At 40.1% G+C, this 25097-nt stretch overlaps 1 protein-coding gene across 1 annotated transcript in view; it reads right to left on the minus strand.

Annotated features, from left to right (window-relative positions):
* CSMD1 (CUB and Sushi multiple domains 1) overlaps positions 1-25097 on the minus strand; it is a 1745896-nt gene that overhangs the window by 321163 nt on the left and 1399636 nt on the right. Inside the window, exons 14-18 of the mRNA XM_024768064.1 lie at positions 16366-16548; positions 14827-15153; positions 13647-13841; positions 7994-8132; positions 4882-5069 (exon numbers count right to left, since the gene is read on the minus strand). Of these exons, the coding sequence (XP_024623832.1) occupies positions 4882-5069; positions 7994-8132; positions 13647-13841; positions 14827-15153; positions 16366-16548 (1032 nt within the window). The remainder of the gene's footprint in view (positions 1-4881; positions 5070-7993; positions 8133-13646; positions 13842-14826; positions 15154-16365; positions 16549-25097) is intronic.

Here is a 25097-nt window from a genome sequence, read left to right on the forward strand (position 1 = left end):
ATTTATACTCTGTACCAACTGTTTCTTTCTTGAAACTTAACGCAGCTCTGAATTTTTTGACATACACGATATAAATATACTTCCTTTCATTTGGCTTTTGTCAAATAAGTGACTGAACAAATTTGCTGCTCACTGAATGAAGGAAGACGGCTGCTGTGAAACTGTCCATGTCAGATCACATTTACACGTTTGATGTCGGTAAAGTGCCGCTCAGCTCTCTGTTTCCTCAAAGTCCGAGTCCAAGGAAGAGAACGTGTAGTCTCTGGGTATCTTTTACCTGCCACGCTTTAGTGCAGGCACTTTTCACAGCCTGCTGAAGGCTTTGAAATAGTGGTTACACTCCCTACTTTACAGATGAAGAAACTGGCTAAGAAATTAAGTAAATTTGTCAAGTTAATTATTGACTGAAATTCAAACCTAAGTCCTTGACTGTTTTTCTCTCTTCCTCTGTCTCCTGTGTGTGTATGTGCGTGTGTGTGTGTGTGTGTGTGTGTCTGCGTGTGTCTGTGTGCTGTATCTAATTTGCAGTTGTATTGCATTTATTACCATTACATCTTGACCAGTCTCCCTTTCTGGTTATAAGAAAGGTCACTGGGCTTCCCTGGTGGCGCAGTGGTTGAGAGTCCGCCTGCCGATGCAGCGGACACGGGTTCGTGCCCCGGTCTGGGAAGATCCCACATGCCACGGAGCGGCTGGGCCCGTGAGCCATGGCTGCTGAGCCTGCGCGTCCGGAGCCTGTGCTCCGCAGTGGGAGGGGCCACAGCGGTGAGTAGGCCCGCGTACCGTAAAAAAAAAAAAAGAAAGGTCACTGAATCAAAGAAAACTCATCTACACACACACACCACAAAACACACCCTGCTTACCACAAATATTTTAAAAATTGCACAGTATATGAATTGCATAGTAGGATATATATATTTACATTTAGTAAATCTTGCTTCTTTCCAGAAACATTATTAAAAAGCATTTCTAAGAAGTGTGCTAAAATTAAATGGAAAATCTCCATGTACTTGAGATATCCACTTATTTTTCATTTTTTAGCATTTTATTTTTCAATTCCCTATACAATTATGATGATTTTAAAGTGTGGTTCAAAGCTGTCTCTACAAACAAACAGAACAAATGATTATTCTGGGGGATAATGCAATTACTATTATATGAATAAACTGTGTCACATTCCTTATAAGGAATAAAGTAATGAAAGCTCAGACTGTAAATGGACATTATATTTACGAGAGCAACGATTCCTAAAACTTAGTACAAGAGTAGAACTACAACCCTGGGTATGCTTTTAGGAATAAGCCTTGAAAAACTGGCTCAACCCTTCTGCCCTACAGTTCAGAAAGAGCTGAAATGAATGTTGTTTACAGCGGCTCACATTATTTTATGGAACCACTACAAAAATAAGCAAAACTTGAGCAGAGTGTGGTCACCCCTGCAAGGCTCTCTGTCTGTAGAGTAGATTGCCATGTGCCCATCTGGGCATGAGGTGGGGTCATTAACATTTTTTTAAAGCAAGAAAGGTTTACAGCGTCAGCCATTCTTGATGAAAGACAAAAGGGAGATGGGCTATTTTATGATTTTTAAATGGCATAAAAATTTGATGTAAACCATTCTTAGGTCATGGGCAACCCACTCTTTAAAAATGTGTCAGATGAGCAGGTGTAATTATTTTTCTAGTGTCTGCATATTGGGTTCTGAACACGTTTCCTCAAAGGGTACTAGAAATGGTCAAAATGACAAAGGGGTTGGTAAGGTGTGTCGTTCCCATGTTTTTCTCCTCTCTCTCTCTCTCTGTCTCTCTCTGTGCTTCTCTCCTGGTCCTTTACTCTTCCATTACCTCTGTTGTCCCTCTGCACCTGCCTGCAGGTCCCCTCCACCTGGAGCCCGTGCGGCAGGCAGCACCTTGCCATGGCCTGCCGGGGCTGCCTCAGACACCCACTGCCACCTACACGCCACCGCCCTCAGGATCACTTTGAGGACTCACTCAAAGGTCCAGAATTCTGACGTGCTCAACTTTAATACCTGGAATTCGAGCTTAGGAATCTCCATTTCACTATGACCCCCAGGTGAAGACTAGCGCACAGCAGTGTTTGAGAAAAACTGCTCCTTCGGCAGGCTTCGTACCCAGGACGTGGGTGTGAGCTGGGCACGGGGCTCCAGTAAAGTGCCTGCCCCAGCAGCGGCAGGCACGCCCTAGGACGCCGGGCTAGCAGCCTGGGCCCTGGTCAGCTGCAAACCCCGCAGGTGCCTGTGGCAACAGCCCCGACAGCCACTGCGCTGAAGGCCAGGCCTTTCCTGGCTCTGCTTCCCATTAAAGTGCCAGGTCCTACATCGCACTGGCTTCTGCTCACTTCCCATTTCTCCTCGAAGTCTTCACCAGAGATAAGTAAATTGAGGTGATAACAAGTCAGGCTTCAGTGTGACTTCCTTCCTGGTGATCGTTCCCCAATATCCTGTCAATGCTCTCACCCACAGACTGCATCAGGAATGTCTGGGGCCTGGGTCTTCTGAAAGGGTCACCGGGTGTCCACAAATGAGAGTGGATGAAGGTCCAGAACAAGGTCCCCTCTAAGGCAGAGCTGTGGACAGTCTGATGCTATAGGAACCTTGCCCATCTTGTCCTCTGCCCTCATCTAGAACTACAGAGCCAGCCCCAGCTTTTCCAGTAAAGAAGGAGGGAGAAGAATTCCAGGCTCCAAGGGATCAGACATTTCAGACACTCGCACAGTTATCCTCCAAACACACCAGCTGGGGGTTTGTTTTTGCCTCCTTTTACTGATGAAAAGAAGGGAAAATGGCAAAAAGCACTGTCCTCTGAGGATCACTGGGTTATACCATGTCTTACTCAGACTCATGTCCATTTTCAAATATAGGATAAATAAAAAGAACCCTGAAACATAATGCAGTCAGTCTTTTCAGCTTATAACGATTGTTGTTAGAATTATCTACTCAATAAATTTATATTATATTATATTATATATTATATTATATAATGCTGACAATCTAAATAGGAACTTGTGACTGACTTTCCCTGATTTTCCAGAAATCATGAATAAGAACAACCCACTTATATAAATGAGGCAGAGAAGCAAATGACATTAGTTTCTACCACCTACATATGGGCTTTAGAACTTGTTTCTTCAAAAGGGACTAGAAATAGGCAAAATAATCTATGGTATGCAAATAAGAGAGAGAGAACATAGAATACTCTGTTCTAGTGTTTGTTAGCACCTAAAACTATCTATTCTCTTAAGTTTCACCCAACTCTATATCCAAAGGCCAACCTATTGTACACAGCTTTAAGAAAAATGTGCAGGATGGGGTGGAGAGAATACATCTTAGTAGATCAATGCTGAGGAGTTGTACAAATTCAGATGACTGTAATGTGTACACATCTTCACTCCAAAGAGAAGTGATAACTTAAAGGAATGTTAAGAAAGGAATGAAATACAGAAGTTTCTGCTTCTTAAAATGTACAAGTTTAAAAATATGTAACTTAGAAATAAATGATGTATATATATGAAGCATAGTAACTTTGAATTAAATCTGAAATTAATCTTTAAATCATTAATAATCAATTTTCTTGTTATCAGAATACAAGTCTAATATAATTCCATTTTTAATCAAAAAGTACACATAACCTTATATGTGTATTTGCGTATATATGTTTGCATATAATTATATAGATAAGCATGTAAAAAAGAGAAATCTACACAACAGGTTATTAATTTTAGTTGTTGGATAGGGTTTGGGCAAGATTAACATGAGCAGAAGCGGGCAATGTGGGAAAAGGAAGGAAAGAAAAAGAAAAAAAAGATGAAAAATTCAGCATGCTAGATATGGCCCCATTCATGCATTTATAAGATTATAAGTATTTTTACAACAACATTAAAACTTTGTTTAGTTTATTTTAGGAAAGATTCTGAAAAAGAACAACCTTAAAAATCCTAAAAAAATAAAGGATTTATTCCTTCAGATTCCATATTGAGCTACTCTGATGCATCTTCTTTCATTCCACTCTGGAAGCGAAGAATTTTCAGTGAACGGAAGAATTACTGTTTTTTAAATTGACTAGCATTAGAAATGCATTCCCAGGCTGAACTGCACTCTACTCCATTCCAGAAGCACCCTTGCATAAATATTACTATCAAACGATATAATCCCTCGATCTCCTAATTTCAGAAGCTAAAGCTAAGAGCCAAATTTGGACGGATGGAAACAAAAATGGGAAGGAATTGGGATTGCTTTGCAAAATACACTGCATTATGATATTTTAGCAATTGTGTTTAAATATGTCTAATAATTGTTCTTAAACATTTTTAACAGTTGTTAATAATAACAACAGGTATTTGTCATTTAGTAAAAGTTCAACCGAGTTTTAATTCCTTCTCTCTTAGTTACAGTCTCTCTGCTGACTGAAACAGGCACATGTATACTCACAAATAAGTACCACAACTGCCCTAACCATACTTCTAACAAAATATATTGCTCAGGAGATATCATTTTAGTGACATGCCCTGTAGCTCTTTTGGCCAACAGGTATATTTTCTAATAGTAGAAATTTATTATTACATCGTGCAGTAAATGAACACGTTTCACTGTTTTCATTAGTTTATTATTTTACTTTATAATAAACGAATATGTCTTCTTTTTGAGTCTAAAGTAAAAATCCCCACGGCTCTCTGTCCTTAACAAGAGAAAGTCTTGACGATGGCACAGTGCAGTGTGGACAGAGGCGGGAAGAACTGCTGTTTTTTACATTGACTAGCATTAGAAATGCATTCCCAGCACATCTCCTGCTACGTGACACAATGAGACCACGTGTGTGGAACTCAACCCGACAATCAGGCACAGCCCTGGCAAGGGAGGACCACTTACTCTCGTAGCGGATGAGGAAGCCCACGCTGGACCGGCTATTGTCTGTGGTGAAGAGGAGGTACATGAAATTCCCTGTGCTGATGAGGAACTGAGGCGCCTGTGTGCCGTGGTACTCCCCGATCAGCGGGGACGAGCTGGCTGGCCCGTCTCTGACCTCCAGGGTGTCATAATTAACTTCTGTCTGGAATCTGTGGGCAAGCATATCCAGTCAGAAGAGAGATGCAGAGCTGCATTAACGTACAGACAGCTTGTAATATCATTCACTTACTAAAAACCCACGTACAGCAAGGGACATAAAATAGATACGGAGGCACGTATATATGTTTTGAAGACTTGAGCACGTGTAGTATTTGAGGACAGTACTTATTTCTGGGGGGGAAGACTCACCCCCACATCCCTCCCTCTGACTCAATACTCCATCCAGTAGCATCACAGACAGAAACGGGGGTAGTGACTCAGCTCTAAAATAGAAATACTGTGAGCCAGTAGATAGAGAAGCGCCAGTTAGTGTAAGTCAATCACAGCACATTTTCAAACTGTTTTTCATGATCCCAAGTGTAACATGATTATGGATTTCTTAAAATGAGCATATTGAAGTGACATGATCTCCTAAAGGAAAAGGGTAAACCAAAATACATGACAATACTTCAAATACCTTTCCTGAAACAAAAAATTCTGTGCCTTTTCAAGCTGCATTAACTCTTGTGTGACAGTGGGAGAGCACTGGGCACATTACTGCTTCAGAAACCAAATACTACTTCAATGATCTGAAAAGGTTAGAACAGCTTCCAGAAAGTGCTTAACTTTTCTTCCAAGAAGGACTTATGCTTCCAGATCATCTGGTCTGATATTATATTTATATACAGTTGCAGCTACTTGGGTGCTCTTTGATGAAATGGAGGTACCATTCCAGGCACTGAGATAACTTTGTAAATGGGCCCATCTCGTCCTCAAAGAGCTAACCCAGTTTCCAAGTGTCTGGCGTGGCTCTCAGGCAGCAGCTCAACTGACTGGAGCCTCTGATCCATCAGTGACTCTCAGACAGAGAATTCCAGGGTAGCCTATGCTGTGGGTCTCCAGGGTCTGCAACGTATGCTGCTGATGGGGAGGAAGAGGAAGGGACAGAGTGGCTGTCTTAGATTCCCGGCACAGAGCAATGAAAAAAGATGCTGAAATCAAAGGGCCCTGCCCTGTTTATCATTAAATCACATACTCCTCTTAGTGCAAATGCACAATAATGATATATCCTTGCAACTAACTTAGAATGGTCCCTGACCCTCTATCTTCCGTAAAGGGGAATTCAAACAACTGGTGTAGCGTGTGGCTAGGTCAGAATACAGCCACAGGCTGGACATTTGGGGTGGGATAGGGCAGCTTTGTCTTTTCCTATTAAAAATGTTCTCTGAAGATGCTATGACTTCACAGTTATCTCAGTGCACCTTCAAGAAGTCTAGATAAGCATGGAGTAAATCTCATTTGAAGTATCTGCATTGAAGTTTTCACATCTTTCATCTTTAGAGACAGCCAGGACTGACAGAGGGCATGCCTCAAGAGCTGGACGATTTCCAGGGTAACCTCAGAAAGAAAAATATAATGCTTTTCATCATTTGGCAACCTAGCACACAATGTGTAACAATAACATCAGTATGGAATTTAAAATTTGTTTGTGCAAACACATCCTTTATTAGGATGTCAGCTCACAGCTCAAGGTATAAACCAATGCACTATTGAAGGGCGGTGTACTATGTCCAGGGTAATAATCACTAGTGTCTGAAAATATCAGAAATGTTGGTACTTACAAATGGAATTTAGCAAATACCGCAGTTCAATAGTATCGAAAAGACAAGATTGAGAAAAATTGAGTATTTTTGTGCAGGCAACTGAAAATGGAATGCTAATAACTTCTGCCAAACCAGAAGTAAAATCACTATTTTTACTAAATGATTTAAATTTGTTGTGCTGCTGGAAATCAGGAAGTGTTTCTTCTTTTTTCCCTCTCAATACTAGAAAGTGTAAAAATTAATAAGAAACCAAACAATTTACTTAATATTTATAAAGGTTTTTTTTCCCAGTGACTAAGATTATATGCAAGAATCCATTCGCCAATATAATGAATACATAAACCAATTTTTTCTTTTCTTCTGAGAGATTATCCTACTGGAGTTATAATTATCCTATCAGATATAATAATATCAATAATAATTCAAATACAAATAATCACTAAGTGATAACATAATTCCTGCTAAAAACCTTTCCTGTATGGATGTTGTCATTGAGAATCAGAAAATTAGTTAAAAAATAATACAATAATGTACATCTGTCTTGAGACATTATAATATTCTGAATACTAGAACCCCAAACTCAGTCTAGTTAAGAAGGTCATTGTTAGAGAAAGCCCAATTTGCTCAGATATTAATTAAACTTGAAACACTAAACAAAGATGCTTCCTTGGAGTTTAAAGCATGTGGGTCCCTTCCAAAGTACTTTTGGTTCTTAATCTTCAAACTGATTGTTGAGACAATCTGGACGATATTTGATCATGGAGAATTCAAATAGCATGCTTCTTTTTTCTTAGATTATCAAATACATTATCAAACAGCTAAGCCAAATATCATGGCAGTGACGGAACCACTCGTAGCTAATTAACAGGTAACGAATCTGCTGCACACAGGCTGTTGCCAGCTCTGCAACCCCAAACCGCCCTTCAGTCCCCAGAGCCACCCCCAGAGTGGGAGAACTCTTTTCCTGTGCTTTCTAGAAATACATAAGGGATCAAAAGGCTCTATTTGCAATCAAACACCAAGCAGAATTTATTCTAGCCTCAGGTCAAAAATCCAGAGGTTGACTCAAGGGCTGGCGACTGTGAGCTCTGGGAATGCTTGTCTGGGCCACCATGCCCTCAGCCATGTCTGCAGAGGGGCTGTAGCTGTGGGCTTAGAAGATAAAATTCCAGAAGAACAGAATTCATCAAGCAAGTGCCTATTTCCTTTTAAGTGAACTCCTTTGGGGGAACCAATGAAAAACTGTCATCTTTCTAAGATTTATTAAATAAAAACACTGGGCATGCATGGGTCATCAGGTCCAAATTAAGGAAAACAAAGTTTTTTCTTACCTATCAAAAGTTATTTTGATAGAGTGTCCTGGTTTTGCTTCAATTATCCATTCACAATTTAAGGAATCTTTGTAATACCCTGGCCACCCTGGGGGCAAAATGACTCCACTTGAAGCTGTCAGATGTCCACCACACGGGGCTGAAAGATGATGCAGGGTATAAACAGGTCAAATTATGTATATGTACCATGGCAGCACCTCAGTTACTTCAGGAATTCACTTCTGTGTTCATGGACTTAATGGTTTCTAGTATTCAAGCAAAAGTTATTCCCAAGTAAATTAACAATATTGAAAGCAGAGCACATCAACCTGCAGTGAAGTTCTTCCCATCTAATAATGGTAATAATGGCACAGTCTAAGTGAGTGGTGTCTACCAGACGACTTCCAGGAATTATCACGTTCAATCATCACAACAAAGTCACGAGGTGCGAATTCCACTGATACCCACATTTTATATGTATTCAGATGTCAACAAATGTCTATTGATACATGAACTTAAAATTACCTCACATCTAAAATTAAAATACTCTGTGGTGTGTGATTGTGGGTGTGTTTTAAAATATGTGTACGTGTTTATTCACTTTGGGCTGTGTTCATTTTATTAAAATAATTTGCCACATACATCTTACTAAATTGCTGGTGATTGTTAGAAAACAAAAAAATAAATAAATAAAATTCGATAAACGTGAACTAGTGTGCATCAATCCTTTTGAAGTGTTGGGTAACAGTCATCCATAATTATATAGACAAAAGGGAGTTTGAGGAAAGTATGTGCCTGGTGCTCAGTAAAAGTGAGTATGCATTTCTGTAAAATCTATAGAAAATTTAAAATAATAACATATTTAACATGTTTCTGCCTAGCCACATACATTTTTCAGATTTTATTTATTTTTTTCTCGAAGTTCTTTGCCATCTTTGTAATCACTTTTGTGAATCTACAGATACCAAATAAAACATGAAAATGTTCCTAGTTAAAAAAATATTTTTGGAAAAATATCCTTTTATGGAAAAAATAGCAATATGCATTAAAATGCTGGAAAAATTTATAAAATTTTACCCAAATTTTGATGTTAGAAAAAAAACTGACACAGAGGAATCTACAGAAATAATTATAGCAGCTTCATTTGTAATAGAAAAAGGGAAACGAAAAAAGAAAAGTAAAAAATTTATGAAAAGAACATGACTACATATTTAGAATGTCACACATACGTGTGAAGTGATATTTTGAAATGTTGTTAAAATGATAAAATCTTTGCAATAGAATTTTTTTTTTTTTTTGGCGGTATACAGGCCTCTCACTGCTGTGGCCTCTCCTGTTGCGGAGCACAGGCTCCGGACGTGCAGGCTCAGCGGCCATGGCTCACGGGCCCAGCTGCTCCGCGGCATGTGGGATCTTCCCGGACCAGGGCACAAACCCATGTCCCCTGCATCGGCAGGCGGACTCTCAACCACTGTGCCACCAGGGAAGCCCGAATATTATATTTTTTAAATACAAAATCGTACCTATAGTATAATCCAAATTTCACAAAAGAAAAATTTTATTCAGAGAAAACAGGAGATGGAAATTCAAAAATATCAATATGTTAATAGTGGATAAGACCAAGTGACTGCTGTGTAGATCACATGTTTTTCTTGATATAGCTTCTTTTCCAAGTAAGCTGCAATAAATATGTGCTATTTCCATAGTTCAAAATACATAATAAGAAATCAGAGCCATTTTTATGAACGTGAGTTCCTGAAGAAAACTTTCACTACTTCATGTAATCATAATTTTAAAAACAAGTTATTTTTACTAATTAACACTAGGATTTTTTTCCTAGCTAAGTCCTTACATTCACATTTACATCCTATGAAATCATATATCCATTTAGATCAGTATCACATAGAATTTAATTCCTATGCTTATTGACGTGATACAGCAAATCCTTTTAGAGTACAGCATAAGCAAAACACAGCATGTTAATTTTACTTATTTTATGTTTAACTAACTATACAAAGCTACTATATAGAAAGACATATAGCAAATAGAGATTTTTCAAAAATTATGATACGTAAGACATTTATAAATCTGATTATTTCCTAAAAGTCTTATTTTCCATATAAAAACAAACATATGTTCCCTTTAGTTTAGTAAAGCTTTGTTCCTAAATTTTGAGTTGTCATATTTCTTGGAATATACCTGAATTGTCACACATTACTATTATTTTCTTAATATATTGTCTTTTACATATCACTTTATAACGGAGTGTATTAGAACTTGTATCCCTTTATCCTGATGAAATAGACATGCTAATCTTTATACTGCAGATTAACCACATTGAACAGTAAAATGTTACACGATGATCTCAAGTTTGCTGTACTGGTCAACTTAGATTAGGTTATGCAATAGCAGCTATAATAAGGGAGGTGTATTTCCCACACAGTGCTTGTCTAGGGCTCTGCCCCCAATTCCTCTCTTCCACGAGCTGAGCTGTGGCACCTGGACATGGGTCCTGCAGTGGCAATTACAGCCTCTGAGCCAGAAGGTGGTTATGTCACTTCCACTCGCACCTAATCAGCCAGACCCCTCACAAAGTTTCATCAAACCACAGGGGCCAAGAAGATAAGCCAGACTCGGTAGAGATCCAGAATATCTGGTGAACAGCACTGATGACCTTCAAATTCGCTTGGGTGATTAAAAAAAAAAAAAAGTTTGGGAATGAGGTCTTTAGAAGGCAGATTCTCCTTTGATGTTTTGACCATTTACTTTGGCGAGTTACCTGACACTGCATTTCTAAAATAAGTCCTTTTTTTGTTGTTGTTAAATTTATTTATTATTTATTTATTTATTATTATTTTTGGCTGTGTTGGGTCTTTGTTGCTGCACGCATGCCTTCTCTAGTTGTGGCAAGCGGGGGCTACTCTTCGTTGTGGTGCGTGGGCTTCTCATTGCGGCAGCATCTCTTGTTGTGGAGCACGGACTCTAGGCACACGGGCTTCAGCAGTTGTGGCGTGCGGGCTCAGTAGCTGTGGCTCGCGGTCTCTAGAGCACAGGCTCAGTAGTAGTGGCGTACGGGCTTAGCTGCTCTGCAGCATGTGGGATCTTCCTGGACCTCGAACCCGTGTCCCCTGCATTGGCAGGTGGATTCTTAACCACTGAGCCACCAGGGAAGCCCTAAAATAAGTCCTTCTTGAATATACGTTTTGTCTATAGCTTTATTTTTAATGCAATTATCTGGCTTGGGTATATCACACTGAAACTGGCTTTATAAAATGTGATATAGGAGTTAGTGCCTCTTTTCCATTATCTGGGACCATGTTCCCAATTCTAAAATTCTCTGAACTTGAAAGACAGACAACTTCCTTGTGCATGCCTCTGGTGCCTGTGTCTTTTTCAGTCTTTAATCTTCTTTCTAATTTCTTTTTATGGTACTTTGTTTATTCACATTTTGTACTTTTTATTGCATCACTTTGGGTAATTTATATTTTGCTAGGAAATCAATTTTCTTTGAACTTTAAAATTTGTTGCCATAGAGATGTATTCTTGTACAGTAATTTTTCCCTCAAGATAACTTGTGTTTTTTAATGACACTGAGCTATGCTGAAGCATAGAGGCAGGTTAAATGCAGAACAAATAAAGAGAGAAAAATCTTTCCCTCAGTAATTGATTTTCTAAGTACAAGTAAACTTCAACAATCGAATTCACCATTAACTAGTCCTCGTGCTAAGGGTTTGTTTTGCTGTTAACAACCCATAGCTGTGGTTTGCCTTGAAATTCATCTGAAGGTCTCTTCCAAACAGTGAGAGAACTGCCTGCTCCCATTTAATGTGGTACTTTCTCCTTTTGTCTGACTCTATGGGAACTCTCACCTGCCCCCTCCGGATGCCCTTTCTTTCCCCAACTGCGCGGAGAAACCTACCTGCCCTGCAGCTTACACCTATCTGCACACAGCCCACTGCAGGTAAGCACACCAGTGGCAGCGAGAACTGTGGCAGACAGAACAGAGACTAGACAGTATTGCTTGTTTTGAGCTTCTTTCTTGTAAAATTATTCACGCTTCAAAGTCAGCAGCGAAACACTTGGCTGAAGCAGTATCTGCAAACATATTTATTCCTGCCCTGTTATTAGTACCATTTATCTGAGAACCCTGATTGTATTGTTCACTTATTTATAAAGGATAATAACCTAGCCATTTATTAACATTGATAAAATGTAAAATATACAGAAGCATACGTTTAGAATGTGATCAGAATAAATTAAAAAAGGGAAGTCCTACTGCTGTGCTCTTGCCCTTCAATTTATCAAGGTTCCGCTCCCGGGTGGTGCCCACAGTCCAGCAAATCATTTTTAACAACTTATGAAACTGTGGAAATGAGAAACATCGTTCTGTAAATTTAGCAGCATCAGCCAATGACGATTTAAAATAATGCTGATCCTTGAACTAATGAGGAATAACTTTGGAGGTAGAGCTGAGGGCAGAACAAGGAGGTGAGGCAGAGCCCCACTGCCCGTGTGGGTTAGCAAGCAGGGAAGGAGGAGGGATGAATAGGTGGAGCACAGGGGATTTTAGGGCCGTGAAAACACCCAGTGTGACACTGTAATGGTGGATACATGTCACATACATTTGCCCAAGCCCAAAGAATGGCTAATCCCAAGAGGGAGCCCTAATGTAAACTGCGGACTCAGGGTAATGGTGACGTGTCACTATATGTCTATCGGTTGTAACAAGCGTACCATCTGGTGTGGGATGTTGATAATGGGGGCAGCTGTGCATATATGGGGGGCGGGGCTGTGTGGGAAATCTCTGTACCTTCCACTCAATTTTGTTGTAAACCTAAAACTGCTCTAAAAAATGCCTACTTTTTTAAAAGTATCTGTATTTCTTTGGCACTTACTAGAGATACTTTTTAAAAAGGCCTTTCTTAGCTCATTACACTTGGACCATTCTGATAGGGAGGGTATGAGTTTAGAATTCTAAGTAAATTTTTTTTTTTACCTGAGTAAACATCAAAGGTAGTATCCTCCTTAATTTTTTCCCTTTTGGTTCTCTTACATACGTAACCGGAGTGGAAATGTCAAGAAGAAAATTAGTTAGGCAGTATTTATGTCAGCTACACTAAGGGCAACAAATAGTTAACTAAAAACTACGTTGTTGTTTTAGGTTGAATTATGCACTCCCCCACCATATTCTGGATTCCTAATCCCAGCACCTCAGAATGTGGCCTTATTTGGAAATAAGGGTACTGCAGACATAATCAGTTAAGATGAGATCATTAGACTGGGCCCTATGTCCAATATGATTGGTGTCCTTAGAAAGAGGGGAAATTTGGTCACAGATACATTCTCACATGAAGAAAACGGGGATGATGATTCTATAAGCCAAGAAACTCTGAAGACTGCCAGCAAACCCACCAGAAGCTGGGAGAGGGGCCTGGAACACAGCTCTCCCTTACAGTCTCAGAAGGAACCAGCCCTTCCGACACCTCGATCTTGGACTTCCGGCCTCTAGAGCTGGGATAGAATAAATTTCTGTTGTTAAAGCCACCAGTTTGTGGTACTTGGTACGGCAGCCCTAGGAAACCAATACTGTTGATTGTCTGTTTGCTTGTCTGTTTTTTAAATTAGATGTACCATTTCAAAGGAAAATAACTGGCAAACAATAGGGGACCCGCACCTTCACAGCGGGGGACGGTGGAGCTCCAGACTACATTCCCATCCTGCAGGATGCAGGTGATGGACTCCGACCCCTGGGTTTTGACAAAGCCATCATCACAGTGGAAAGAGACCGAACTCCCAAGCAGGAACCTGTCACCAAAACGCCGTCCATTTATGGGAATGCCCGGATCGTGGCACTCGTTTTGACCAAATGCTGAAAAGAAAAAGAAAAAAGACGAGAATAAAAAATATTTCAATGTTAATTATGAGTATTAAAACAGAAGAAAACAAAACCACTTATAAAGCAATTTATTTTCCTAAATTTCAGTTATATCTTCATAGATAAATAAACATATTCAATAAACAGAATATTGATGACTAGAGAGACAGAGAGAAAGAGATGTATAGAGAGATATCACTAACATCTACACAGCATTTCACAGTTTGAAAGCACTCTTTCACTAAGAAAAACAGAGATGAGATACATAGGTGATAAAAAAGGTTTTTGGTTCTGACATATCTAGATTAGCATCCTGGGTCTTGTGTTTACTACCTGCCCCTGGGCAGATTACTCTCGTGATCTGAGCCTAGTTATCTTTATTTACAGAATGAGGAATATGAAGCTTATATTCCAGAGTTCCAGCAATGTTAAATGAAATAATTCCTGTCAAATCATAAGCACAGCACCTAAGAGAAGTAGGCAGTCAGTAAATTATAACTTATAACTCCTATTTAACATTATTATCTTACTTTATTCCCTCAACAATGCAATTTAAACAGATGTTCTTAAATATAATCTCTAATGCAAATGAGACATCTGAGGCAAAGAAAAGTTAGCCATCTTATCAAAATTAACTAAGTATATACAAGTGCAGGTGTTCTAATCCACGGCTCCTGACCCCAAATGCCTCAGTCCTTTTTACTATTCTATTTTGTTGCATGGAGGACACATGGGTAGATGGATGGATGGATGGATGGAAAACCAGAGAGAGAGAAGACCTGTGATCCAGTCCTCACTATAGGGGTGAGGAGGACACTAACCTAAACGGAGTGAGGTATTTTCTAGGTTCTCAGGATAATGCTATATAATTTTACAAACTGTAATTATAAAACCCCTGGAGTATCAGCCTTGACATTGGGCTTCACACACTTGAGAACCAGGGGAGAAGTGGACATGGGGCAGGTGCGGGTGCACTTACTGGTGTAGGTGATGTTGAAGCCTCTGCCGGTGGTAGAGTGATCCGACTGGAACTCTAGGCGAACGACGTGCCCACTGCTGGCCAGCTGGGAGGGCACCTCATTGCCAGAGAAAGTACCCAGCACGGTTATATCCGAAATCCCGTCATCTTTGACTGCAAGGAAGTCAAACTGAGGCTCCACATCGAAGTCATTAAAGATGAGGTGAATTCTGCTGCCAGGCTCAGAGATGATCAACCAGACGCAGTTCATGTTGTTACCATACTCCTCTGGATAATTTGGTGAGAGGATAATTCCTGATGATGCCGTAAAGTTGAAGAAACAGGAAACTGTGAAGACACAGATAAATTTTCAAACAATTTTGCCCACATCCAAAGGACTGGCTACATGCGAAGGACTTGGGGAAAATCCATACCTACAGTTACCTAGGATCGTCCAACTGTTTTTAAATGGGTGATCCTGGACCATAACATTTTCTCTTTCCCAAGTTGTCAATAGAATACGTTCAATATATAGAACAACTAGAGCCTATACATAATAAAGTGCAAGCTTGATTCAAAAATGATCCTATCAAGTTGACTGAAATCTGTGGCAAATATTAAAATTTCTAGTTGCAACTTTCTGCCTTCAGAAGAGCAAATATTAATATGAAAAAGTATGCCTGTGTCATAAGAACAATTTCCAGAAAACAATATTGGTTCTAGTCAGTTTTCTACGATAACTTTTCATTTAAAATTTTGTGTTTGCCTTTAAAGTGCATTTTTTCAAATTATTTTTTAAATTATTTATAGGGTAACAATGATTAAATAATAACTTGGAAAATCAGACCGTGTCCTGGGTGGATAATATAAAAATCTGTTGGAATACTTAATTTGTACTCAAAAGTCAGTAATATATATTCACATATATACATTATATATGTGAATATATAAAGTATTTATATATATGTATATTTTACACATATATGAATACATATTCTTCAGTTTTTGGAGGGAACATCTATTGGACTTATTTCTAGGGTGTCGATATGCTTACTATTCCACATAATTTCATATGTGTTCCCAGTCATTGCTATATTTAGTTACAAAACAATCCTGCTTTTCAATTGGCTATTAAGTCCTTCTTTTCTACTTGTTAAAACACTTATGAGGAAGCAGGCAGTTCTTCCACTGAAATGCAAAGTGACAGCATGGCCCATGCTCACAACTTGTCTTAAGTGTCACAGGACATTATTGGGTTGTAAAGACCCCGGGCTCTACTGATGGCTCAAACAGTCTGGCATCAGCCCCTCTGGATGGAAGTGATGCTCTGTTAGGATCTTTCTAGTGGAAAGCTCTCAGTGAGTTAATCTATCTAGTAGTAAGAACATCACTGATTGGTTTTAAGTAAGTGAAGAAAGCATGAGAGCTAGTGTCTGAGAAGCCCTGACTGTTTCTGGTCAATGCCATGCTCCCAAGCGATGCTGAGAGCTGCCCGCCCTCAGCACCCGCCCTGCTTCTCTCCCCCTCTCAAGGCAGCCTCGGAATAGGCTCAGTACTCACATACACAGCTGGGCTTGTTGCCAGACCACTGGTTGTTCTGCTGACACGTGATAACTCTCTCCCCCACCAGCTCGAAGGCTGCCTGGCATTCGAAGGTGAGCGAGTCTCCGTGGAGAAAACTGCTGCCTGTCCGCTTCCCATAGGCAGGGATACCTGGGTCCCCACATCCTCCCTTCTCAATTTCTGAAAATGGGAAAGACAAATGGACCATTAAAAAGGTACACAATTAACATTTTTTAACAATTTCGAAAATGAACAGTGGTTTATTTTTGCATTGTTTCTGTAAACAGTTTCAAAAGGATACTCAATTCATCTAACATTTATTTACAAAAGCGAGAAAAATGTGTACTTTAAATTTAAGAGAAAGGTATTTAACTTATTGTCTTTTAAGGGATACACAAGGCTACACAGATGTGTTGACAATGCAAATGTTACAATTAATAGATGTTTCTTCCTGGTCTACACCCTTCCTGCATGTTATCTGCAATTGCTACCATTAAAATGTAAACACCAATTTTGTTTTAATTGATGTGTTTTTTAATGTAAGCCATAAAAGATAGTTCATTTCCTACTGAATATTTAAGTCTATATATCCATTTGAGTATTCTTTCCCTTCAATTGATGTTAAAACTCATTTATGAAACAAAACAAGTATATTCATGGTCTTCAGATGAAAAGAAAATATGCAGCATCAAGCCTCTTTTCATTATAACATGATTGTAATGAAATGTGGATACAAATACACCAAAATTATAGATACATTTCAACTTTGCTCTGTCATGTTAACGACACAGAATGTATTAACTAAAATATGTTATTCATTTATTCATACAAAAATATTCTTTGAGGGCCAACTGTGAGTCAGGCTCTGTTCTACGTAAGGAGGTTAGTGGACAAACAAGACTAAATTCCTGCAGGCATGGGGCTTACATTATATGGAGGGAAACAGTAACAATTTTTGAGATGATGAAGGGTAGTTTGAAGTGAAATGCAGGAGGCTGAAGGGTTGGGTGGAGAAGGAAACACGGCCGCTGTGCTCAGGACCTGCAGGGAGATGGGAGGGAAGAGGTGGCTTGCAGAGGAAGGGAGGGACTGGTCCAGAGCAGCCTGTGGGGTTTTTTTTTGGGAAGCAGATGTTGCAGGGGTTTCAGGTGATACATGATGTGATCCGATACACGATGTGATACAAGTTCAGAAGACCCTCCACAGGGCTGGGGAGCAGACGCAGAAGAGTGAGTGTCCACAGTTCAGGACGGTTTCTCTGCGCACGGCTCACAGAGGTGTGTCTCGATCATCCTTCCCAGATTCTTCACAGGTTTGCACCTCATCATTTGCCACGACCAAGAGCAAATTCAAACGTCGGTTTTATTAGCAACCTAAACACTTTCTGATCAAGTTCTCATTTTTTGGAATGTCTGTGGAAGTGACTATGAGCTGAATTTCCGGGTGGTTTTCAGGCACGTGCCTGCCATGTGGGGAACCTATACGAGCCCAGAGATTGACCCAGAGACAGCTTATTCTCCTCAAGAGGAGAAACTTTACTTCCGAGTGTTCAGGAATTTCAAAGTGAAATCAGCTTGTAATATAATGGTGCTGAACCTTCAACATGTAGGATATTACCACTTCTGTTTTCTTAGCAAACTAGCAAATGAAACACAAAACAAAACCAGGTACTGTGTACAGACAGGTTCATCGCACTCTCCTGATGGCTCAGGTATCAAATAAAGAAGACAACCCTAACAGTAACATTTATACAGGAGCTAAAATGTTCCCAGATGCAACACAGGCCCAAGAAAGCCTCAGAGAACACTCTTCCTTAAGGACGGGCCTTGGAGTTCAAGTTGTTGAACTTGAGTTGAACAGAACTGGGAATGTATCTACTTGAATTTAACACTTGGGATGCCTTGAACCAAATTTCTTTGACCGAAATAAACAAAAGGAATTCAGAACAATGGCTTATAACAGAAAAGACCTTGCATTTGGTGTGGCCTGTCAGTTGGGTAGGGGGGCAGGAGTCCAGGGTCCTAACCAAGGACACAGCTTTGAGGGCAGGAATGGGAACACCAGACTTGGTTTTGACATTCCCAGGCTCTGCTGGACCACCAGGTGCAATTCAGTTGAAAAGTTTCCATTTTCACTCCCTCAGTTTACTGTTTTCTACCTCACAGGGCGACTATGAGAGCTAAACTGTATAATTCAAATTAGTCCCTGGCATATAGGGCTCAAAATATTAACCACTACTATGATTATTAGCAAACCTTAGACTTCTAGAAGTTTCTTTTTGCCTCTGTGATGCTAAAGTTCATAACTTTTTATAATGAAATACATTACGGCATTTTGGGGAATACTGTTTTCTACATTAATTGAGTCAGGGAACTCCTGACTTTGCAGAGTGCCCTGAAATAAACTGGTTGTAGACACACAGGGTGGATGTGGACGAGGGTCTTTCTGCTTCCCATGCTGAGGGTCTAGAGCATCCAGTGGTCCTTCATCTCCACGAAAGATGCTGGTTTTCCCTGATGCAAGGCCAGGGCTGGCTGAGCAGAACCTGTCGTCTGGCACGCCTGTTATTAGGAGTTCGGCATGGACTAGTGAGAGATGTATCAGTATCAGTAGGTCCGCGTGTGTGAGCCAGACCTACTCATCTCCCAGAGAATATGAACGTGTCCCACAATTAGGCCAGTGAAGCTTCATTCGGGCAGCTTTTTTGGACATTCTGCATTCGTGACCCCTACACACGAGCCCTAAGTAATTGTGACAAAATCCACACAGATTCAGATATTTCCCTTGGAGGTCACACTGCCTACACTTGAGAATCTGCATCTACCTCATGTGTTTTCTGAACAAGCAGAACAAGTAAAGTAAGAATAAGACTGGGTTGACGTTGATACAGTAACTGCATCAAACCTCCTTTCTATGCGCAACAAAATGCAAGATGTCAAAGATGACCTTGACGTGCTTTCCTGGAAACAAACACCATTGTTTGTTATCAGTGAAAAGACTGAAGCCCCTAGAGGAAAAAAAAAAGCTGCTCAAATATCTCTTCTAAATTATCACTAGAAATGGGATTTGGTAACGAGGAGCCTAAAGAAAATATTAGGTTGTAATTATTTCCTCACTCCTTCTCTGATGCTGCTTTTTTAGCAGCTGGGGATATTTGTACAAAAGTCTACTGGGGACTCAATGGAGTTCCTACTGATGTGTTCTTCTTTGACAATGACCTTTAAAAGTACAAATCAATGTTATTCATTTTCACTTTTTCATGTTGAGTAATTTTTCTAAATTTTATGAAGTATTTATTTTTGAATGTTATTTTTATAATTGACTTAAACATTTATGTTACATTGATTGACATTACATATTTAACATTCATCTCTAATACATTTGATTTTTATTTGACAGTTCATACTATGCCTATGTTTATATAATAAATAATTGGATTCACTACTTTGTAATGTATCTGAGCTCTTTCTTTTTTCCTGGCATATCAGTATTCATTGACATGTAAACCAAAATACTGAGACTGACAATTGAGTCTGCTATGGCAGAGAACTTATCAGCCGCATTTCTGAGAAGGGATATTAAAACTATTAAGGTGAGCCATATCCACTTGCCAATTATTTGACAATTTTTGATCTACAAAAGTCATTTAATTAAATCCAATCCTTAATCCAAAATGCCATAGCTGCTCTCTTATATCTACCTCATGGTACAGTACACAGCTTCCCTGTAAGGCTGCCTGCTAATTGAGAACCATTATTGCTCCTCTTTTCGTACCATCTTTGCACCTGCCATGACCCAGTAGAACTGGCGCAGATGAATGAACGCTGGTTTGAGTAATAACCAAGTTCCCCTGGACTCCTCTGCACAGCTAAATATCCTGGCTTGGTGTCCCTTATCTGACTCTCTCCACGTGACTTTTCCATGCATCGGGGACTCCCTGTTTCTGGCTCTCACTTCTTCATCTTCTCCTCCACACTCCAAGGAATTGCCCTGCCTTCTCCAAACCCGCCCACAGGAGCGCACCTGCAGGTGGACCCACCTGCCAGGTGCCTGTGAATTGTAGAGACCATTCAGGTCAATCAGGGTACATTTTCCACACACTTGACACCTCTTCGACCTCAGGGTCTCCCAACCCATCCAGGGCTCTCTCATTCCAGCGGCAGAGGCATCCTGAGTGTTCCAGGACACTTCATGCTTCCACGCTGGTCCTCCCGTCAAAGATACTACCCTCTCCCTTTTTATAATATCCCTCTTGGTTAAAGTCCCTTCAAAGCCCTATAATCCAGATTACTTTTGCTCCCTACTCTAGGGTTTACAGGTAGCTCTCCTGTAGAGGTTTAAGAAATAGTCACATCTAGACTGATTGAGATGTGGACCTGTCTTTCTATACCATTACGCTGTTAATTTTTCCAGAATGCTAAGCCTTATCTCTCTCTGGACTTCCTAGTACTTAAATAGTGCCCGAAAAAAGTGGACACTTGGCATTGTATTGTTATTTAAAAGGAACTTCTGAAATGTCTGCCCAGGCTTGGGTAGTTTTTAGCTGTAACACAACCTGCGTAGGTTTTTATTTTTTTTTCTCTATGAAGAGTTACTCACCGTTGCCTAATTGCTTAGTCTGTGACAGATACTTTTGAGCACCATTCACTGTTCTAGCTGTAGGTCTAACAAACAAGTGAGCAGACCAAGCAGCTGGTCTTGTGGAGCGTGTGGCTTAGGGCAGTCAGCAGAAAATACACAAATAGTCTAAAGTATGCCAGACAGGGACAAATGCACTGGAGAAAGAAACCAGTTAGGAGGAAGTAGAGGGTAGTGAGAGGGTCTTTTTAGGTGGGACAGTCAGAGAATGTCTCTGAAAAGTGAACCTGTGAGCAGAGACTTGAAGTGGGGGACAGTCAGATGGGTAAGGGAGAAGGCTGTCCCACAGGCAGTGAGCAGCAGGTAGAGCTCAGGGCTGAGGGAGGGATGCTCCTGGCAGGCAGGCGGAAGAGCAAGAAGGCCACGAGTGATCATGTTCTGGGGATAAAGGCAGAGATGGGGAGGACACGAAAACACAGGACTGACTGAGGACCAGGCTATGCACAGTCTCTAGACTTTTATGCGGATTGTATTCTTCCATTGTGCTTTATTACAATCATGCCGTAAGAGCTACAGAAACCGGATAATCTATCAAACTGTTTCCTAAATTATTGTGAAACATCGTCCCATAATAAAGATTGGAGAGAAGACACCTAAATGCCACCATAAGACAAGATTTACCTTAGGGTTATCAGCTGTATTGATTTTAGCTTCTCTGCTGCCAGGAACACCAATCCTAAGTTATTATGAAGACTTACCTTCTACTGACCCATTTATATATGCTTGGTGGGTAGCATGGACTACAGGAAGGGGTATCAGACTGAGAATATAGGTTCAATTCACAGATCTTTCACGTAATAACCAAGGGAACTTTATTATTCCCTTTGACTTTTTAAAAAATTGTGGAACATGCCTTATGTGCTAGGGTACTAGGACCAGGAATGATCTGTTATCTTCAGGAAGTCTACAGTCTAGTGATTCGAAGAGACTGTGATGGCTGACCATCACAGGGCACTTGGTGAGACACCTGTCTCATCAAAGATACTCGGAAGTGAATATTAAACATCAAATGTCCTTAAAATAAAAATAAACAGTCAAAGGGAAAATAGACTCTAAACTTTGACATCCTTGCTGTCCAGCCCAGAGCTCTTACCCCGTAGGCCATGTAGAAGTGGTTTGCTCTGGCGCTGTAGGAGTTATGGTCACACGGCAGCTAGACTGGCTCCAGAGGCCGATGGCTGCCGTCGCCCACCCTGCACCCCACCCCTGCTCCTTCATGCGGTGGTCTTCTCCGGGCTCCTCTACTTCTTTTCCACTTTAATTTCCATCCTCCTAACAAAGACCCAGCATTCCTGGTCCCCTGATTTCAGGAGGAAACAAGTCAAAAAGGAAAGGAAGAAGCCCTTCAACTTCAGAAATTCAATTGAAGTTGGCCCTTCAAGCATTAGCATGACAGAATGCAAGACCTGAGAATGTCTGAGATGCCTCTGTCTTATTTTTGTCTTTCCTGTTGATCGGAAGCTTTGAGACTGAGAGATTAACTACTGTGCTTGTGGAGAATGAGGCATCCCTGATTCAAGTAAAGTTAAACAGACCCCTCTTTTGCCTGGGCCTCTGTCTTCTGTCTCCATCAGTGGTTCCCAAACTTGCCTACACATCAGAGTCACCCCGGGAGCCCCACCCCTACCAATCACAAATTCTAGTATTTCCCCATGGGCCATTTAGCTACACTGATTGGGAGAGAAGGGAAGAAACAGATGTCAAACAGGACAGTATGTAACTCAGGACTCGAGGCATTCCCTGGTTGGGGGGCGGGAAGGGATGAGAAGCTGTAGCTTTCATGATGAGGAACCTTGAACCCACTTAGGTGCAGAGCCTGGCAAGGGCTACTTTCTAGTGGATGACAAGGGTTTGAACAAAAGAACATCCAGAATTTAACCCCCTCTTCTCCCAACAAACACACATTTTCCTAGGCTGTGTCAGCACTGGAATGCAGATATAGAGATAACATCCCCCCCCCAAAAAAATTACTGATTTAGACCATTCATAACCTCTGGTAATAAATATTCCATAAGTAAATATGTAACCATGTGTGCTATCAAAGGGAAAATTGGAGTAGTTTCCCAATTACAGTCCCTAATTTGGACTAAAACAAAGATTTGTGTATAAAGAGAGACCGCAAAGTGGATTTATTGTATATGCCCACTTTAAAATAATCACATAGAAATGGTTCAATGTGTGCAATAAGTCCACCAATAAATTAAAGTAGTGCAAAAACAGCTAAGTAATCTCACAAGCTAAACTGTCCTCTTTTTCACAGGGCACAGTATGAATGTCATTAAATAGTATGAACTGTGTTGCATATGGTGTCAGGATTGCATTTGGCTGCTAGTAACCAAAAAGTTCAAGGAACTTCGGCTTAAATTAATGAGCATTTTATTTTCCTCATATAACAAGAATAATGGATGTAGGGAGTGCAAAACAGACCAATGGGTCAGGTCAGTAAGAACCCAGGCTCTTCATTTTTATTTTCCATCACCCTGAATGTGCTGGCTGACATCTTGAGGATTGTGGTCTCATGGCCCAAAGTGGCTGCTGGATCTCAAGGTAGGAAGAAAGCAGAGAGTCAAAGTCCCGCACAAGGGCAGCCAGTGGGGTTCTTTCTTTAAAAAAAAAAAAAAAAAAAAAATTTTCCAGAGGCCCTATCTAGTGACTTCTGCTACATCTCTTTGTGTCTTGCTGCTCATCTGACCATTTCTACCTCTGAAGGATCCTGGAAATGTAATACTAGCACTTCCCAGACTCTCTCATGGAGGAAGACAAAGGAAAATAGTGTTTTCTAAAGCAGCATCTGCATAGCCCATCCACGATATCTGCCACAAAATGCTAGAAAAATTAGAAATTGAATTTAACTCCTGCCAAAAATACCGTGTCAATGGAAAGGAAAGCCCCTCTCAAACATAAAATCCTTTTTAATATGTTTGGCAATGTTAGCTGGTACAGTGTTTAAAAATCTTGTTATTTTGTGTTCAGGAAAAAAGTACAAATACGTTTCTGTAAATTCTTTTGGGAATAAGTTGGGAGTTAAAGGTAAATAAAAGGAAATGTCATTCTAGAAAAAATGTATTACCCAAACAATTGTCACAGAGGTAGAAAAATAACAGATTAGGTAAAAAATAAGAAAATGCCTGAGAGTATCACGAATCAAAGCCATTTTGTGTTCGTTATTCTTTCTTAATTCTGCCATAAAGGTCAGGTAGGTGTGAGGTATCTTTTACTGGACTAGACGACAATTTACAAGGACTCTTCAATTTGCTGATTTCCGATTGATTTGTACTGTCATGGCTGGAAACCACATTTGGATGGCCAGTCATAAAGAAGAGAAAGAGGTGCATAATCAAGAAAAAAAGAAGTGAATTTTAATTTTAGAAACTAGGGAGCCTGTTAATCAATTATCTGCTCCATTAGCTTTTTTTTTTTTTCTAAGGAGGCATTAACTGTACCAAAATGAAGCTACTTTTGATAGCATTTCACACGCTTTTAGTTAGCAGCCCTAGAACATCAACTCACTGCTTCCTCCAAGTGTTTTACAGCCAGTTTTTCTCACAGATAGGAAGTCACACTGCTTAGAGATGACTATCCTATATCTGCCTTACTGGGACAGATATTGTATGTTTACTTTCTCTACTAAGTGTTACTAAATAACATTTACTATATAAAACTAAAGATAAACATTCTGGATTTACTGTATCTGCTAAGACAGATGTCTTGTGCCTACTTTACAGAGATTATTTTTGGCCTGAAATGGGCATTTAGCTATGCATAATTTAAACATTTTTCTAGGCTAATTTTGTCAACTTTGCTCTACAGTTAGGCACAACATATGGGCACTTGATTATCCAATTATCTGTGCATTAGAGCGAGCCCAAAATTGCTTCTGGAAAAGCATTTTGGCTTTGCCCACAGTACTTCATTAGGTCACTTCTAAAGAGTTGGCATCACATCTACTCAGTCATGTGTTCTTGTTAAGCATTTCATCTTATATGATAATGTCATTTTATCCAAGCATACGGCTCTGTCCTACTTTGGCAAACCAGGGTATCTGCATAGCAAGTACTTATCTGGGAATACAATATTGAATTAACTGCTAA

The sequence above is a fragment of the Neophocaena asiaeorientalis genome, unplaced genomic scaffold (assembly GCF_003031525.2).
Source record: "Neophocaena asiaeorientalis asiaeorientalis breed wild unplaced genomic scaffold, Neophocaena_asiaeorientalis_V1.1 scaffold16, whole genome shotgun sequence".
Lineage (NCBI taxonomy): Eukaryota > Metazoa > Chordata > Mammalia > Artiodactyla > Phocoenidae > Neophocaena > Neophocaena asiaeorientalis.